Genomic DNA, 18,601 nt, shown 5'->3' with positions numbered 1-18,601 from the left:
CAGCAATAAGTACTTGGGAGGCGCAGTGAGGATTATACCCCACCAGTTCCCAATTGCTTAAAAGCCACCACTGCTCTACTGAAGAGACTAACATGGGCTACAACTACACCCCAGGATAAAGCAGAACAAACTTGCACTGCTGAAAAAATAATAAAATCTTGATTGAAGAATCTTCTTCCAGACACCTAAACTTAACCACCTTCTTGCTCTTAACGTAGGCAAAGAGAATGACTGGGGTTGGAGGGAGGGGAGGTGATATTTAACAGCTTTGCTGTGGTGCTCTTTTCCTCTTCCTGCTTGACAGGGGTGATATTCCCAATAGTAATTAGAGATGATCCGTAATCTCACCGTGTCATTAGAAAGAAAGAAATATATTTCTTTCATGAAATTGGCAAGAGTCCATGAGCTAGTGACATATGGGATATACAATCCTACCAGGAGGGGCAAAGTTTCCCAAACCTCAAAAAGCCTATAAATACACCTCCCACCACACCCACAACTCAGTTTTACAAACGTAGCCTCCTATGGAGGTGGTGAAATAAGTTTGTGCTTGATTTTTCTGTGATAAGCGCTTCTAAGCATTTTGAAGCCCAATTCCTCTCGGAGTACAGTGTTTGTCAGAGGGATGTGAAGAGAGTATCGCCTATTGATTTCTATGGTTTCTCTCACGGGAAATCTTTTCAAAGGTTCCCTGTTATCGGTCGTAGAGATTCATCTCCTACCTCCCTTTTCAGATCGACGATCTACTTTTATACCATTACCTCTGCTGATAGTTTTCAGTACTCGTTTGGCTGTCTGCTATATGTGGATGGGTGTCTTTCGGTAAGTATCACTGTTAAGACACTCTCAGCTATGTTTGGCGCTTTATGAATTAATATAAAGTTTTAAATATATGTATTTACTTATATTTCCCATGAGTCAGGTCTATGTATATTTCCCTTTGCAGACTAACAGTTTCAGTATGGGAATTATGTTTTAGGAAGTTATTTTTTAAATATTTTCTTACCTGGGGTATAGTCTTCTTTTCCAATTTGACTTGTTTTCCTTAAGTTTCGCGGGCAAATTAGGCTTGCGAGGTCGCAAAATGCTGTTACTTATTGCATCATTCTTGGCGCAATTTTTTTTGGTGTGAATGTGTATCTATAGTGACGCAAGTTTCGTCATTTCCTGCGTCTTAGTTGACGCAAGGTTGTTTGGCGTGAAGTCACGTTTATTATGACGCGAGTTGCGTAATTTCTGGATGTTTGTTGGTGCCAAAAAATGTTTTACTCCTTTTTACGTCGTGTGTCATACTTGGCGTCAAAAAATTTTTTGATTATTTTTTACCCCACTTCCTATATGCTCCTTGCCTTCTTTATATTTCAGAGGGCTATGCTGTTTGCTTTTTTGCCTATTTAGCATATGCATTTTTTACCATTCTTGAAACTGCTATTTGAGGAAATTGAATGTTTTTGTTTTAATGTTATTTTTTTCTCTTGCATTTTACAAGATGTCTCAATCTGATCCTGTCTCAGAAGCTACTGTAAGAACCATGCTGCCTGAACACAGTTCTACCAAAGCTAAGTGTATCTGTTGTAAGCAAGATGAGATTATTTCTCCGGCTGTAGTATGTAACAGTTGTCATGATAAGCTTTTGCATACTGATAATGTTTCTATTAGTACTTGTACTCCTTGGAGTCTTAATTTGGTTTTGAAGGCTTTGCAGTCTCTTCCTTTTGAGCCTATGCATTCTTTGGATATTAAACTACTTTTTTGGAAAGTGTTATTTCTTTTGGCTATCTCTTCAGCTAGATGAGTTTCGGAATTATCTGCTCTCTTGCGTGTCTCCTTTTCTGATTTTCCATCAGGATAAAGCTGTTTTGCAGACTTTGTTTAAATTTCTTCCTAAGGTTGTGAAATTGTTGTTCCTTCTTTGTGTCCTAATCCTGAGAATGCTCTTGAAAGATCTTTACATTCTTTGGATGTTGTAAGAGCTTTGAAATACTATGTCAAAGTTACTAAGGATTTCAGAAAGACTTCTAGTCAATTTGTTGTTTTTTATGGTTCTAGGAAAGGTCAGAAAGCATCTGCCATTTCTTTGGCATCTTGGTTAAAGCTTTTGATTCACAAAGCTTATTTGGAGGCACAGGCAATCTCCGCCTCAGAGAATCACAGCTCATTCTACTAGATCAGTTGCCACTTTTGGGCTTTTAAGAATGAAGCTTTGGTGGATCAGATTTGCAAAGCAGCAACTTGGCTTTCTTTGCATGCTTTTACTAAATTTTACCATTTCGATGTACAGTATTTGCTTCTTCTGAAGCAGTCTTTGGTAGAAAAGTTATTCAGGCAGCTGTCTCAGTTTGATTCTTCTGCTTATGATTTTAATTTTTTTTTCTTGAGATTTAGAAGAAAAAAGTATTTTTGTTTGGATTTAATTTCTGAGTGGAAATAGCTGTTTTTATTTTATCCCTCCCTCTCTAGTGACTCTTCTGTGGTCTTCCACATCTTGGGTATTTCTATCCCATACGTCACTAGCTCATGGACTCTTACCAATTACATAAAAGAAAACATAATTTATGTAAGAACTTCCAAACGTAAAGAAAAACCAGCGAGCCTCAGATAAAGTTTAGTAGACTTTTATTACTCCTTCACAGGTTGCTACATGTCAGGTAGTAAAAACTGCACACAGGCAGTGCTGTCTGCTTAGCATCTGACGCGTTTTGGCTAGTATGCCTTAATCGTAGATGCTCACTTAGTGGCCAATCAATCTTTAAATAGCCACCTTAATTAGATTGATGCAAAAACACTGGCTGAATTTCTGAAAACAGACCTTAACATTCATCTGGGCATAAGGTAGACTGAGTAAATAAACTATAATTTGTGGTGACATATTAATAAAAAAAATGTGAAATAAAGTAAAACAGAACAACTTATGAAATACTACTATTTTCCCATTATATTGAGCTCTGGGTATTTGACTAAGTGTAAGTGATTAAACATATGTTTAGATTAATTCATATGAAATTTTCAAAGCTGATATTATATCTTTATAAGAAAAACTTTTTTGAGCTCATTTAATCTCCCCAATTAAGCTATACTAAAATGGGTATAAGGAAAAATGTGTCTTAAGAAATTTTCCAAAGACATAAAGAGTTAAACCCTTTTCCAAAAATTGATTATGTCTCCACTAATATTGAAGCCTTGAGGTCTTCTGGTTCTTAATAGAAATATCCAAAAGGCTTCTCTGTGAAACATTTTCACTGTTTTATCTCCACCCCTGGGACCTACTTGTATACGTTCGATTACACACCAGTTGAAGGTGGTAACCTTTTTGTCATGCACTTGTATGAAGTGTCGCACAAGATCTGAGCAATCTATTTCTTGCTCAATATTGTTAAGATGCTCCCTTATACGTGAGCGCACCTCTCTTGAGGTGCACCCCACGTACTGTAATTTACATTGGGAGCATTCTGCAAGATTACATATTTTGTGCGACAGTTTGTACACTCACTTAGATCAAATACTTTTTGGGTTACATAAGATTGAAAGTGTTTGGTGGGTCTCATATGATTACAAGCTATGCATTGCGAAAAATGACATTTATAATGTCCTTTAGAGGTGAGCCAGCTGCTAATTCTCTTACTCTTACTTTGTATCATGGATGGAGATAATATATTACCTAGTGTTGTACCCCTCTTAGGAATAAAGCTACATCCCCTTGACACATAGTCCTTCAGACTGTCTTCTCCTGTCACAATTGTTAAATGCCTTTTCACAATATTGCATATTTCCTAAAACTGTGGACTATATGTCGTGACAAAGCAGGGTTTGTCTTCCTGGGATCTATATTTACATTTAGTGTTAGAACCCTGTAGGAGTGTATCCCTGTCTAGTCTCTTCACTTCAAGCAAAGCCCTATTCACTGTCTTGTTTGAATACCCTCTCTCTAGTAATTGGTCCCTCAGTTTATCTGCCTCTATTAAAAAATCTGACTCAAAAGTGCAATTGTGCTTGAGTCTGATAAACTGGCCTTTGGCTACGCCAAAGCCAGTGTGTTTTGGATGTGAGGACTTAGCGTGGCGGATAGTATTAGAAGATATGGGCTTTCTATATAGACTAGTAGTTACTTTGCCTGTGGAAACTGACCCCTTGAGGATCACATCCAAATATGGTATCTCTACAGTTCCTGATCCAGCAGTAAATTTAAGATTGACCTGATTGTTATTTAAATATTTAATAAAATCTGCCTTTTCATCAATTCCTCCCGTCCACACAAAAAAGAGATCATCAATAAATCTCTTGTATGTCTTGATTTTAGACCTAAATGGGTTCTGTTCCCCAAAGACGTGGGACCGCTTCCACCAACCCATAAAGAGGTTGGCATAGGAGGGGGCAAATTTAGCCCCCATAGCGGTCCCACGTCTCTGTAGGTAGAAGCCATCCCCAAACTTAAAGTAGTTGTGTTCTAGAAGGAACTTAATGACCCTGATCACAAATCCTTTAAGATTATCATCAAAAGTTGTATACATGTCTAGAGAGAACTTTATTGCCTCTAATCCATCTTCATGTGGTATAGCGGAGTAAAGGCTGACCACATAAACGGTCAACCATTCACACTCCTCATCCCAGAAGATTTTATCTAAGCTATTGAGTAGGTGAGTGGTATCCTTCAAGTAAGAAGGTAATTGGTAGACGATGGGCTGGAGCAGAGACTCTATCCAACCTGAAAGGTTCTCAAATAAAGAACCTATTCCTGAAACGATCGGTCTTCCCTTCACCTCCTCCAAGAAAGAACTTACCTGATAAATTAATTTCTTTCATATTGGCAAGAGACCCACTCTTTTTATGGTGGATATGATTTTCTGTATAAAAGCACAATTATTTTTCCAGTTCCGCTTTTTGTATGCTTTTTACTCCTTTTTGTTATCACCTCACTACTTGGCTATTCGTTAAACTGAGTTGTAGGTGTGGTGGGAGTTGTATTTATAGGCATTTTGAGGTTTTGGAAACTTTGCCCCTCCTGGTAGGAATGTATATTCCATACGTCACTAGCTCATGGACTCTTGCTAATATGAAAGAATTGAATTTATCAGGTAAGTTCTTACATAAATTATGTTATTTTCAATTTTACTGTTTTGCTTTTTGCTAACGATCATTTGATTTTAAAGAGAATGAAAGCATACCTAGATAGGTTATGGAGGAGAAATGCAGTACTAGGAGCAAGTTCATAGCTGGTATTTGGAGGCTACGCACATGCTTCTTGTCATTGACTCACCAAATGCATTTTGCTAGGGTTAAATACATAGGCAAGCAACAGTGCAATCGTATGTCCCTTTTTACAAGTGGCGGCCTAATATTAATCCATTAATAATGAGTTGCATCTTGAACGTTTAATTGTTGATTATTCTTCAAGAAAAAAAGCATTTAGCTAAAGGATTGTTTTTTTTTTTTCAGGATGAAGACTTGAAGTGGGTGGAAGAAAATATTCCATCTTCTCTCGCTGATGCGTAATTATATATACTTTTTATTATAATTGTATTTTAATGTTTAGCAAAAGCAAATTATATTTTTTTGTATGTATTTTTTTTTTTTTTTTAATTGATGGCTGTTTGGTTTGTGATAGAGTACGGACATAATGTAGGGAAGGGGGTGAAGTCAGTAAAGAATCGCAAACATTAAGAGCGTTACATTGTACATTGGGGTTACATTGGATAAAGTAAATATTAGGTTATAAGTGGATAGACTAGTTTTTTTAAGATGAAATTTTAAACAACTTTCCAATTTACTTCTGCATATCTTGATAGGCTCAGGAGCAGAAAGTGCCACTGAGAGCTAGTTGCTGATTTGTGGTCACACATGTGTGCCTCTTGTCATTGGCTCACAAAATGTGCTCAGCTAGCTCCCAGTAGTGCATTGCTCTTCCTTCAACAAAGGATACCAAGGGAATGGAGCACATTTGATAATATAAGTAAAGTGGAAAGTTGTTTAAAATTGTATTCTCTATCTGAATCAAGATTGAAAAAATTTGGATTCCATGTCCATTTAACTTATATATCCAAATGTCATTAATTATTGCTATAACAGGATATTAATGTATTTTTCTTTGTGTTTCATCTGCACATTGTCATTGCTCCATTAACTGTGTATAGTTATTTTCCGATGATGTTTGTATTATAATATGATTAAATATTATGTTTTTATCATTGTGTATATATGAATAATACTGAGGTTTGGGTACCTAAGGAGTTAATATTTGACGTAAGTTTGATTGGTTGTTGATTTAAATTTTGAGGATGTGATGACGGTTAGGCTATGAATAAGCGCCCAAGTGCAACGCAAAACGTGCAAGTCATCCGTGCACTACTTCCATATGATCTTATTTTTATCTGAATTAAAAGTTGATTTTGAATATAGAATTATTCTGCCTTTTTCATTGATCAGTGGTTTGTTACACTGCCATGTCGTGCACCACCACAGTCTGGGTACTGTAGTCCCATTTCTCATTTCAAAAGACACATGGGGAGTGCTTTAGAGCTGCTGATATTTGCTTGCTTAAAAATTGGATATTAACAAGAAAGATTAATCAGTGGCAGTTGTTTGTTTTTTGTTTTTAAAGGAGAAGCTATTTGATTTTTTTTTTGTTTAAAAAGATGGATAACTCCTTTACTACCCATTCTCCAGCTTTGCATAACAACCATTGTTATAGTAATATACAGTATCCTACAAAAGTGAGTACACCCCTCACATTTTTTTAAATATTTTATTATAACTTTTCTTCTGACAACACTAAAGAAATTACACTTTTCTACAATGTAAGGTAGTGAGCCGTACACTGCATCAAATTGGTCTGCATGGCTGTCATCCCAGAAGGAAGCCTCTTCTAAAGATGATGCTCAAGAAAGCCCGCAGACAGTTTGCTGAAGACAAGCAGACTAAGGACATGGATTACTTGAACCATGTCCTGTGGTCCGATGAGACCAAGATAAACTTATTTGGTTCAGATGGTGTCAAGCGTGTGTGGTGGCAACCAGGTGCGGAGTACAAAAACAAGTGTGTCTTGCCTACAGTCAAGCATGGTGGTGGGAGTGTCATGGTCTGGGCCTGCATGAGTGCTCCTGGCACTGGGGAGCTACAGTTCATTGAGGGAACCATGAATACCAACATGTACCGTGACATACTGAAGCAGAACATGATCCCTCCCTTTCGGAGACTAGGCCGCAGGGCAGTATTCCATCATAACGACCCTAAACACACCTCCAAGACGACCACTGTCTTGCTAAAGAAGCTGAGGTAAAGGTGATGGACTGGCCAAGCATGTCTCCAGACCTAAACCCTATTGAGCATCTGTGGGGCATCCTCAAATGGAAGTTGGGGGAGCGCAAGGTCTCTAACATCCACCAGCTCTGTGATGTAGTCATGGAGAAGTGGAAGAGGACTCCAGTGGCAACCTGTGAAGCTCTGGTGAACTCCATGCCCAAAAGGGTTAAGGCAGTGCTGGAAAATAATGGTGGCCAAACAAAATATTGACACTTTGGGCCCAATTTGGACATTTCCACTTAGGGGTGTACTCACTTTTGTTGCCAACGGTTTTTAATGGCTGTGTATTGAGTTATTTTGAGGGGACAGCAAATTTACACTATTATACAGGCTGTGCACTCACTACTTTACATTGTAGCAAAGTGTCATTTCTTCAGTGTTGTTACATGAAAAGATATAATAAAATATTTACAAAAATGTGAGGGGTGTACTCACTTTTGTGGGATACTGTACTTTTACCTCTAAGTTATCCTGTTTCTAAGCCCCAGCAGGCTGCCCCTTATCTCAGTGCTTTTTAAATCCTGTACAACAGCTAGACAGTGCTAGTTCATGTGTGTGATATATATATATATATATATATATATATATATACTTGTGCTCACTCCTGTGGAGAATAATGGTTATACAACAACCAGCACTGATTGGCTAAAATGTAAGATTGTAAAAAGATAAGAGGGCAGTCTACAGGGGCTTAGATACAGATAATCATAGAGGTAAAAAGTATATTAATAGAACAGTGTTGGTTATGCAAAACTGGCTGAGTAATAAAGGGCTTATCCCAGAAGCAGAACATTTTTTTAACTTCTGTGATGAGATTTTTTAATGAAAATTAATCTGTAGGTGATTTTGAATTTAAATTGATTTTTAAGTTAGGCACTTACACTTTGACCACGTCTTTTTAACCCCTGACTATAAGAGAGGACTGCAAGTGTAATGCTGTGAAGTGCACTGCAGCCCTTTTTGGCAGACATTGCGTTCTAGCTACCAGGCCATGGGTTATGTGGTAGAGGCTGCTGCTAATGCTGGTGATGTATAATATGACTCCTAAAAGATGGTAGTTAATGAGTCTCAAGGCTGGTCTGAACATTTTCTGGTGTGCTCCCAGATATAGAAGAAATGTGTTAAGCCCTGCCTTACCTTCTTTTCTGCACCTTTGTGCTGTCACTCTGCACTGCACTGGCATTAAAGTGATGGTAAATTCAACACCTTTATATTTTGCCATTCAATGTGAAATTTAAAAATATTAGTTTCATTGATGAAAAAGCTTAAATTTAAAACTTACTTTAGTAACTTTGATAAAAAAAACTGCTACCTTGCTACTGCATGCTCTGGCAGCCCCGACACCAAGACTCTTTTTTTCCCCCTGACTTTTTCGCCATGCTTAAAGTAAAAAAAAAAAAAACTGGATCTTTTGCGCATGCGTTACCAACGTCCTGCGCAAAAGATCTGTTTTTTTTTTTGGGGGGGGGGGTGTTTACATTTAAGCATACCACAATTTGGATTGGACAACAGCGAAAACGTCAGGAAAAAAAAGGGTCTTAGTGTCGGAGCTGCAGGAGCGTGCAGCAGCAAGATAGCAGTTTTCTTTCATGTAATTAACAAGAGTCCATGAGCTAGTGACGTATGGGATATACATTCCTACCAGGAGGGGCAAAGTTTCCCAAACCTTAAAATGCCTATAAATACACCCCTCACCACACCCACAAATCAGTTTTACAAACTTTGCCTCCAAGGGAGGTGGTGAAGTAAGTTTGTGCTAGATTCTACGTTGATATGCGCTCCGCAGCAAGTTGGAGCCCGGTTTTCCTCTCAGCGTGCAGTGAATGTCAGAGGGATGTGAGGAGAGTATTGCCTATTGAATGCAGTGATCTCCTTCTACGGGGTCTATTTCATAAGGTTCTCTGTTATCGGTCGTAGAGATTCATCTCTTACCTCCCTTTTCAGATCGACGATATACTCTTATATTTACCATTTCCTCTACTGATTCTCGTTTCAGTACTGGTTTGGCTTTCTACAAACATGTAGATGAGTGTCCTGGGGTAAGTAAGTCTTATTTTCTGTGACACTCTAAGCTATGGTTGGGCACTTTATTATAAAGTTCTAAATATATGTATTCAAACATTTATTTGCCTTGACTCAGAATGTTCAACTTTCCTTATTTCCAGACAGTCAGTTTCATATTTGGGATTATGCTTTAAATTATCATATTTTTTCTTACCTCAAAAATTTGACTTTTTTCCCTGTGGGCTGTTAGGCTCGCGGGGGCTGAAAATGCTTCATTTTATTGCGTCATTCTTGGCGCGGACTTTTTTGGCGCAAAAATTCTTTTCCGTTTCCGGCGTCATACGTGTCGCCGGAAGTTGCGTCATTTTTGATGTTATTTTGCGCCAAAAATGTCGGCGTTCCGGATGTGGCGTCATTTTTGGCGCCAAAAGCATTTAGGCGCCAAATAATGTGGGCGTCTTATTTGGCGCCAAAAAATATGGGCGTCGCTTTTGTCTCCACATTATTTCAGTCTCATTTTTCATTTGCTTCTGGTTGCTAGAAGCTTGATGTTTGGCATTTTTTTCCCATTCCTGAAACTGTCTTATAAGGAATTTGATCTATTTTGCTTTATATGTTGTTTTTTCTCTTACATATTGCAAGATGTCTCACGTTGCATCTGAGCCAGAAGATACTACAGGAAAACCACTGCCTGCTGGATCTACCAAAGCTAAGTGTATCTGCTGTAAACTTTTGGTAGCTATTCCTCCAGCTGTTGTTTGTAATAATTGTCATGACAAACTTGTTAAAGCAGATAATATTTCCTTTAGTGATGTACCATTGCCTGTTGCAGTTCCCTCAACATCTAAGGTGCAGAATGTTCCGGATAACATAAGAGATTTTGTTTCTGAATCCATAAAGAAGGCTTTGTCTGTTATTTCTCCTTCTAGTAAACGTAAAAAGTATTTGAAATCTTCTCTCTCTACAGATGAATTTTTAAATGAACACCATCATTCTGATTCTTTGGACTCTTCTGGTTCAGAGGATTCTGTCTCAGAGATTGATGCTGATAAATCTTCATATTTATTTAAGATGGAATTTATTCGCTCTTTACTTAAAGAAGTACTAATTGCTTTAGAAATAGAGGATTCTAGTCCTCTTGATACTAATTCTATACGTTTGGATAAGGTTTTTAGAGCTCCTGCGGTTATTCCAGAAGTCTTTCCTGTTCCTAATGCTATTTCTGCAGTAATTGCTAAGGAATGGGATAAATTGGGTAATTCATTTACTCCTTCTAAACGTTTTAAGCAATTATATCCTGTTCCGCCTGACAGGTTAGAATTTTGGGACAAAATCCCTAAAGTTGATGGGGCTATTTCTACCCTTGCTAAACGTACTACCATTCCTACGTCAGATGGTACCTCGTTTAAGGATCCTTTAGATAGAAAAATTGAATCTTTTCTAAGAAAAGCTTATCTATGTTCAGGTAATCTTCTTAGACCTGCTATATCATTGGCTGATGTTGCTGCAGCTTCAACTTTTTGGTTGGAAACTCTAGCGCAACAAGTAACAAATCGTGATTCTCATGATATTATTATTCTTCTCCAGCATGCTAATAATTTCATCTGTGATGCCATCTTTGATATTATTAGAGTTGATGTTAGATTTATGTCTCTGGCTATCTTAGCCAGAAGAGCTTTATGGCTTAAGACTTGGAATGCTGATATGGCTTCTAAATCAACTCTACTTTCCTTTTCTTTCCAGGGAAACAAATTATTTGGTTCTCAGTTGGATTCTATTATTTCAACTGTTACTGGTGGGAAAGGAACTTTTTTACCACAGGATAAAAAGTCTAAAGGTAAAAACAGGGCTAACAATCGTTTTCGTTCCTTTCGTTTCAACAAAGAACAAAAGCCTGATCCTTCGTCCTCAGGAGCAGTTTCAGTTTGGAAACCATCTCCAGTCTGGAATAAATCCAAGCCTGCTAGAAAGGCAAAGCCTGCTTCTAAGTTCACATGAAGGTACGGCCCTCATTCCAGTTCAGCTGGTAGGGGGCAGGTTACGTTTTTTCAAAGAAATTTGGATCAATTCTGTTCACAATCTTTGGATTCAGAACATTGTTTCAGAAGGGTACAGAATTGGTTTCAAGATGAGACCTCCTGCAAAGAGATTTTTTCTTTCCCATGTCCCAGTAAATCCAGTGAAAGCTCAAGCATTTCTGAATTGTGTTTCAGATCTAGAGTTGGCTGGAGTAATTATGCCAGTTCCAGTTCCGGAACAGGGGATGGGGTTTTATTCAAATCTCTTCATTGTACCAAAGAAGGAGAATTCCTTCAGACCAGTTCTGGATCTAAAATTATTGAATCGTTATGTAAGGATACCAACGTTCAAGATGGTAACTGTAAGGACTATATTGCCTTTTGTTCAGCAAGGGAATTATATGTCCACAATAGATTTACAGGATGCATATCTGCATATTCCGATTCATCCAGATCATTATCAGTTCCTGAGATTCTCTTTTCTAGACAAGCATTACCAATTTGTGGCTCTACCGTTTGGCCTTGCTACAGCTCCAAGAATTTTCACAAAGATTCTCGGTGCCCTTCTGTCTGTAATCAGAGAACAGGGTATTGTGGTATTTCCTTATTTGGACGATATCTTGGTACTTGCTCCGTCTTTACATTTAGCAGAGTCTCATACGAATCGACTTGTGTTGTTTCTTCAAGATCATGGTTGGAGGATCAATTTACCAAAAAGTTCTTTGATTCCTCAAACAAGGGTAACCTTTCTGGGTTTCCAGATAGATTCAGTGTCCATGACTTTGTCTTTAACAGACAAGAGACGTCTAAAATTGATTTCAGCCTGTCGAAACCTTCAGTCTCAATCATTCCCTTCGGTAGCCTTATGCATGGAAATTCTAGGTCTTATGACTGCTGCATCGGACGCGATCCCCTTTGCTCGTTTTCACATGCGACCTCTTCAGCTCTGTATGCTGAACCAATGGTGCAGGGATTACACGAAGATATATCAATTAATATCTTTAAAACCGATTGTTCGGCACTCTCTAACGTGGTGGACAGATCACCATCGTTTAATTCAGGGGGCTTCTTTTGTTCTTCCGACCTGGACTGTAATTTCAACAGATGCAAGTCTCACAGGTTGGGGAGCTGTGTGGGGATCTCTGACGGCACAAGGAGTTTGGGAATCTCAGGAGGTGAGATTACCGATCAATATCTTGGAACTCCGTGCAGTTTTCAGAGCTCTTCAGTTTTGGCCTCTTCTGAAGAGAGAATCGCTCATTTGTTTTCAGACAGACAATGTCACAACTGTGGCATACATCAATCATCAAGGAGGGACTCACAGTCCTCTGGCTATGAAAGAAGTATCTCGAATTTTGGTTTGGGCGGAATCCAGCTCCTGTCTAATCTCTGCGGTTCATATCCCAGGTGTAGACAATTGGGAAGCGGATTATCTCAGTCGCCAAACGTTGCATCCGGGCGAATGGTCTCTTCACCCAGAGGTATTTCTTCAGATTGTTCAATTGTGGGGGCTCCCAGAGATAGATCTGATGGCCTCTCATCTAAACAAGAAACTTCCCAGGTATCTGTCCAGATCCCGGGATCCTCAGGCGGAGGCAGTGGATGCATTATCACTTCCTTGGAAGTATCATCCTGCCTATATCTTTCCGCCTCTAGTTCTTCTTCCAAGAGTAATCTCCAAGATTCTGAGGGAATGCTCGTTTGTTCTGCTAATAGCTCCGGCATGGCCTCACAGGTTTTGGTATGCGGATCTTGTCCGGATGGCATCTTGCCAGCCATGGACTCTTCCGTTAAGACCAGACCTTCTGTCACAAGGTCCTTTTTTCCATCCGGATCTGAAATCCTTAAATTTAAAGGTATGGAGATTGAACGCTTGATTCTTGGTCATAGAGGTTTCTCTGACTCCGTGATTAATACTATGTTACAGGCTCGTAAATCTGTATCTCGAGAGATATATTATAGAGTCTGGAAGACTTATATTTCTTGGTGTCTTTCTCATCATTTTTCTTGGCATTCTTTTAGAATACCGAGAATTTTACAGTTTCTTCAGGATGGTTTAGATAAGGGTTTGTCCGCAAGTTCTTTGAAAGGACAAATCTCCGCTCTTTCTGTTCTTTTTCACAGAAAGATTGCTATTCTTCCTGATATTCATTGTTTTGTACAAGCTTTGGTTCGTATAAAACCTGTCATTAAGTCAATTTCTCCTCCTTGGAGTTTGAATTTGGTTCTGGGAGCTCTTCAAGCTCCTCCGTTTGAACCTATGCATTCATTGGACATTAAATTACTTTCTTGGAAAGTTTTGTTCCTTTTGGCCATCTCTTCTGCTAGAAGAGTTTCTGAATTATCTGCTCTTTCGTGTGAGTCTCCTTTTCTGATTTTTCATCAGGATAAGGCGGTGTTGCGAACTTCTTTTGAATTTTTACCTAAAGTTGTGAATTACAACAACATTAGTAGAGAAATTGTGGTTCCTTCATTATGTCCTAATCCTAAGAATTCTAAGGAGAAATCATTGCATTCTTTGGATGTTGTTAGAGCTTTGAAATATTATGTTGAAGCTACGAAATCTTTCCGTAAGACTTCTAGTCTATTTGTTATCTTTTCCGGTTCTAGGAAAGGCCAGAAAGCTTCTGCCATTTCTTTGGCATCTTGGTTGAAATCTTTAATTCATCTTGCCTATGTTGAGTCGGGTAAAATTCCGCCTCAAAGAATTACAGCTCATTCTACTAGGTCAGTATCTACTTCCTGGGCGTTTAGGAATGAAGCTTCGGTTGACCAGATCTGCAAAGCAGCAACTTGGTCCTCTTTGCATACTTTTACTAAATTCTACCATTTTGATGTATTTTCTTCTTCTGAAGCAGTTTTTGGTAGAAAAGTTCTTCAGGCAGCGGTTTCAGTTTGAATCTTCTGCTTATGTTTTTTGTTAAACTTTATTTTGGGTGTGGATTATTTTCAGCAGGAATTGGCTGTCTTTATTTTATCCCTCCCTCTCTAGTGACTCTTGTGTGGAAAGATCCACATCTTGGGTAGTCATTATCCCATACGTCACTAGCTCATGGACTCTTGTTAATTACATGAAAGAAAACATAATTTATGTAAGAACTTACCTGATAAATTCATTTCTTTCATATTAACAAGAGTCCATGAGGCCCACCCTTTTTTGTGGTGGTTATGATTTTTTTGTATAAAGCACAATTATTCCAATTCCTTATTTTATATGCTTCGCACTTTTTTTCTTATCACCCCACTTCTTGGCTATTCGTTAAACTGATTTGTGGGTGTGGTGAGGGGTGTATTTATAGGCATTTTAAGGTTTGGGAAACTTTGCCCCTCCTGGTAGGATTGTATATCCCATACGTCACTAGCTCATGGACTCTTGCTAATATGAAAGAAATGAATTTATCAGGTAAGTTCTTACATAAATTATGTTTTATAAAAGTTACTAAAGTATGCTTTAAATTTTGTTTTTTCATCAATATAAATATTTAATATTTTTAAATTTCGGATCGAATGGAAAAATAAAGCTGTTTAATTTACCATCATTTTAAGGAAGGGGGAGGAAAGTGAAGACCGCAGTAAATATTTACTTTGTTACTATGGAACAGTGACACCTATAGGTAGAAAAAGTAAAGTGCAAGCATCTCCCCATTCTTTCTGCAGACATGCTGCATTTTTTGCGGAGCCTTGGGGGATTATCTATCTTTTTAAACCATCACAATTTAGAAGTAGGCTGTCTCTTTAATGATGATAAAAATATTTCTAGAATATGTTACATTTTTTTTATTTTTTTTGTAGGGCTCTTCCAGTATTATTGGATTCAGATGAGGTGAGTATTTGATAATTTGGTTTTACCTCTGCAGATGAATGTTTTTTTTTTGCTTTTTTTATTTTAGCGCATATTCTAAATACACATTCTCATGAATGCCATAATAGCTGTTTAATTTTTGTGCTGTTTAAAATGATTCGAATGCCAACAAAATCTGTTTAAAATAAACATTTCAAGGAATATTGTTGCTGCTGATATTGATAGCTAAATAAACATCAGTGAAATGACTTACGGAATAAATCATAAAGGCACACTAATGGGTTAAAGCTGTTATGAAACTTAATTTGCTCTTTTGGTATCCTTTGTTGAAAAGTATACCTAGGTAGGCTCAGGAGCCGCAGTGTACTACTGGGAGCTAGCTGGTAATTTGGTGACCACACACATGCTTCTTGTCATTCCCGTCATTGTTGCTCTATATGTTTAAAGTGAATGTAAATTTTGATGCTAAAGTGCCCGGTTTTTAAAAATTTGATTATAAACAGGGGCACTTTAATTCATCAAAATTTATATTTCACTCCTTGTGAAAAAAAACTTACCTTTTAAACTTGACATAAGCTCCAGCTTCCTCTGGCGGTCGCAAGCCATTTCTGATGTCAGAAATGATGGATAGGTCATCCTCCAATCACGGCTTCCCCCCAGGGGAATCAGTGTGTCTGATTCAATGCTGTGATTGGAGGAAGCCTTATTCCTCATTTTAGACCCAGGAAGAGGCTTTGCGACAGGTGGAGGAAGCTGGAGCTGCTGTCAAGTTTAAAAGGTAAATTTTTTTCACAACAGGAGTAAAATGTAAATTTTGATGAATTAAAGTGCCCCTGTTTTTAATAAAAAAATGTAAAAACCCGGGCACTTTAGCATCAAAATTTACATTCACTTTAACTCATTTGCAGAGGTTTAACACATTAGAGCATTTCCTTTTTGAACAATGGTTTTAAGGAGCGAGAAACAATGCTAACTTATCGCGTACTTCAATATACTTAGGATATGTAAATTCAATAGTTGATGTTTTCTTGAGATCAGAGATAATTGTCAACTGTATTCTTTATTCATTATGTCTTTAGTTGAAATCTCATTGCACTCTGTGTTTCTGTAAAAGCACACAATGATAACTTGATGAAAAGCTGCGAAGCAAGGTATTTAAGGGGACAGAAAAGAACTTGAGATTTGGCTATAGAGGGCTAGATATCAAGTGGAGCGCAAAATATTGCTTTTGCGAAAGCGATATTTGCGCGCCAATGAGTAATGCCAGTGCACGCAAATATGCGCTGGTATTACATATTGAGCGCAATGCAAACATGAGCTCGCATTCGCATTGCATGGAAGCTTAGCGCTCTTGAGAGCATGCTTCCATGTTAACCTAGAACAGCGAAGGGGGTATGTCACGGAGCGATGTGTATTTATACACATATCCATACATAAATATGTTTAAAAGCATATACATATATATATATTTAGAGGGAACACACAGTTCTCATAGACCGTAATGCATAGGCAATTTTTAGGGCATTTTTTTTTTCTAACACCCCACACCTGCCGAATTTAAACCCTAAAAGTTGTTTGTTTATATATATACCGCCACTTGTAATAGCTGGTTATTTATCACGCACCCGTAAACGGTTGCATTTGCCCATTTACTGTGGCTCCACTTGTAATCTAACCCAGAATGTTTATGCATAATGAAACAACTTTGCATTATATTTTCATTATTTTGCCCCCTTGTCATGTAATTTAGCTTTGATAATTAAGCAATTTCTAACACTCAGAACTTGAAATACACCCATTTGACTTTTTAAGGCTTACTTTGCTTGGTTTCTAGTTAATTATATTGCGTAAAATGCATTACAAACTGAGATATGCACACAAATCTGATATTGTTCTGTTAAAACTGTAATGCAATAACACTACATTTTAATTGTTCTTTTATGCAGGAGATCATGATGACCAAATATGAAATGTCCAAAATTCAGTGATGCCTGCCTAAATCAATGATATTCTACTTCAATGCACAAGAGAACCTACTTTGGCACAGACTATGGCAATGCGAAAGAGTTTTAAATATATTAAGTGTTAATACTGTTTAAATTATATGATCTTCCAAAGCTCTTACCGATAGCTAAGATATTTGTTTTCCTTTTTCTGTTTACTGTATTCTGGGATTATAATGGCGATATACATGTGAATTTTATATCCATATTATTTTGTAAATGTTTCTCCAACATAGGTGTGTCCGGTCCACGGCGTCATCCTTACTTGTGGGATATTCTCTTCCCCAACAGGAAATGGCAAAGAGCCCAGCAAAGCTGGTCACATGATCCCTCCTAGGCTCCGCCTTCCCCAGTCATTCTCTTTGCCGTTGCACAGGCAACATCTCCACGGAGATGGCTTAGAGTTTTTTGGTGTTTAAATGTAGTTTTTATTCTTCAATCAAGAGTTTGTTATTTTAAAATAGTGCTGGTATGTACTATTTACTCTGAAACAGAAAAGAGATGAAGATTTCTGTTTGTAAGAGGAAAATGATTTTAGCAACCGTTACTAAAATCGATGGCTGTTTCCACACAGGACTGTTGAGAGGAATTAACTTCAGTTGGGGGAAACAGTGAGCAGACTTTTGCTGCTTGAGGTATGACACATTTCTAACAAGACTTGGTAATGCTGGAAGCTGTCATTTTCCCTATGGGATCCGGTAAGCCATTTTTATTAAATAAGAATAAAGGGCTTCACAAGGGCTTTAAAGACTGGTAGACATTTTTCTGGGCTAAAACGATTGATTTATAAGCATTTTTAATAGTTTATAGCTTTGAGGAGTTATTTTATTCTTGGGAATTATGTTAAAGAAACGGCAGGCACTGTATTGGACACCTTTTTCACTGGGGGCCTTCTCTAATCATAGGCAGAGCCTCATTTTCGCGCCACTAATGCGCAGTTGTTTTTGGGAAGCAAGGCATGCAGATGCATGTGTGAGGAGCTCAGATACATAGAAAAAGCTTACTGAAGGCGTCATTTGGTATCGTATTCCCCTCTGGGCTTGGTTGGGTCTCAGCAAAGCAGATACCAGGGACTGTATAGGGGTTAAATATAAAAACGGCTCCGGTTCCGTTATTTTAAGAGTTAAAGCTTTCAAATTTGGTGTGCAATACTTTTAAGGCTTTAAGACACTGTGGTGAAATTTTGGTGAATTTTGAACAATTCCTTCATTCTTTTTCACATATTCAGTAATAAAGTGTGTTCAGTTTAAAATTTAAAGTGACAGTAACGGTTTTATTTTAAAACATTTTTTGTACTTTATCAAGTTTATGCCTGTTTAACATGTCTGAACTATCAGATAGACTATGTTCTGTATGTGAGGAAGCCAAGGTTCCTTCTCATTTAAATAGATGTGATGTATGTGACAAACAATTTAGAGAAAATGATGCCCAAGATGATTCCTCAAGTGAGGGGAGTAAGCATGGTACTGCATCATCCC

At 37.9% G+C, this 18,601-nt stretch overlaps 1 protein-coding gene across 1 annotated transcript in view; it reads left to right on the top strand.

The window, feature by feature from the left end:
- Window positions 1-17,250, top strand: part of TMEM87B (transmembrane protein 87B) — a 287,374-nt gene extending 270,124 nt beyond the window's left edge. The window contains exons 19-21 of the mRNA XM_053711969.1: window positions 5,434-5,486; window positions 15,111-15,141; window positions 17,067-17,250. Coding sequence (XP_053567944.1) covers window positions 5,434-5,486; window positions 15,111-15,141; window positions 17,067-17,108 — 126 coding nt within the window. The 3' untranslated portion in view covers window positions 17,109-17,250. The remainder of the gene's footprint in view (window positions 1-5,433; window positions 5,487-15,110; window positions 15,142-17,066) is intronic.
- Window positions 17,251-18,601: the final 1,351 nt, after the last annotated feature.

This window comes from Bombina bombina, chromosome 4 (assembly GCF_027579735.1).
Source record: "Bombina bombina isolate aBomBom1 chromosome 4, aBomBom1.pri, whole genome shotgun sequence".
Lineage (NCBI taxonomy): Eukaryota > Metazoa > Chordata > Amphibia > Anura > Bombinatoridae > Bombina > Bombina bombina.
The sequence above is the reverse complement of the archived record's forward strand: the minus strand, read 5'-3'. Positions and strand labels throughout refer to the sequence as shown.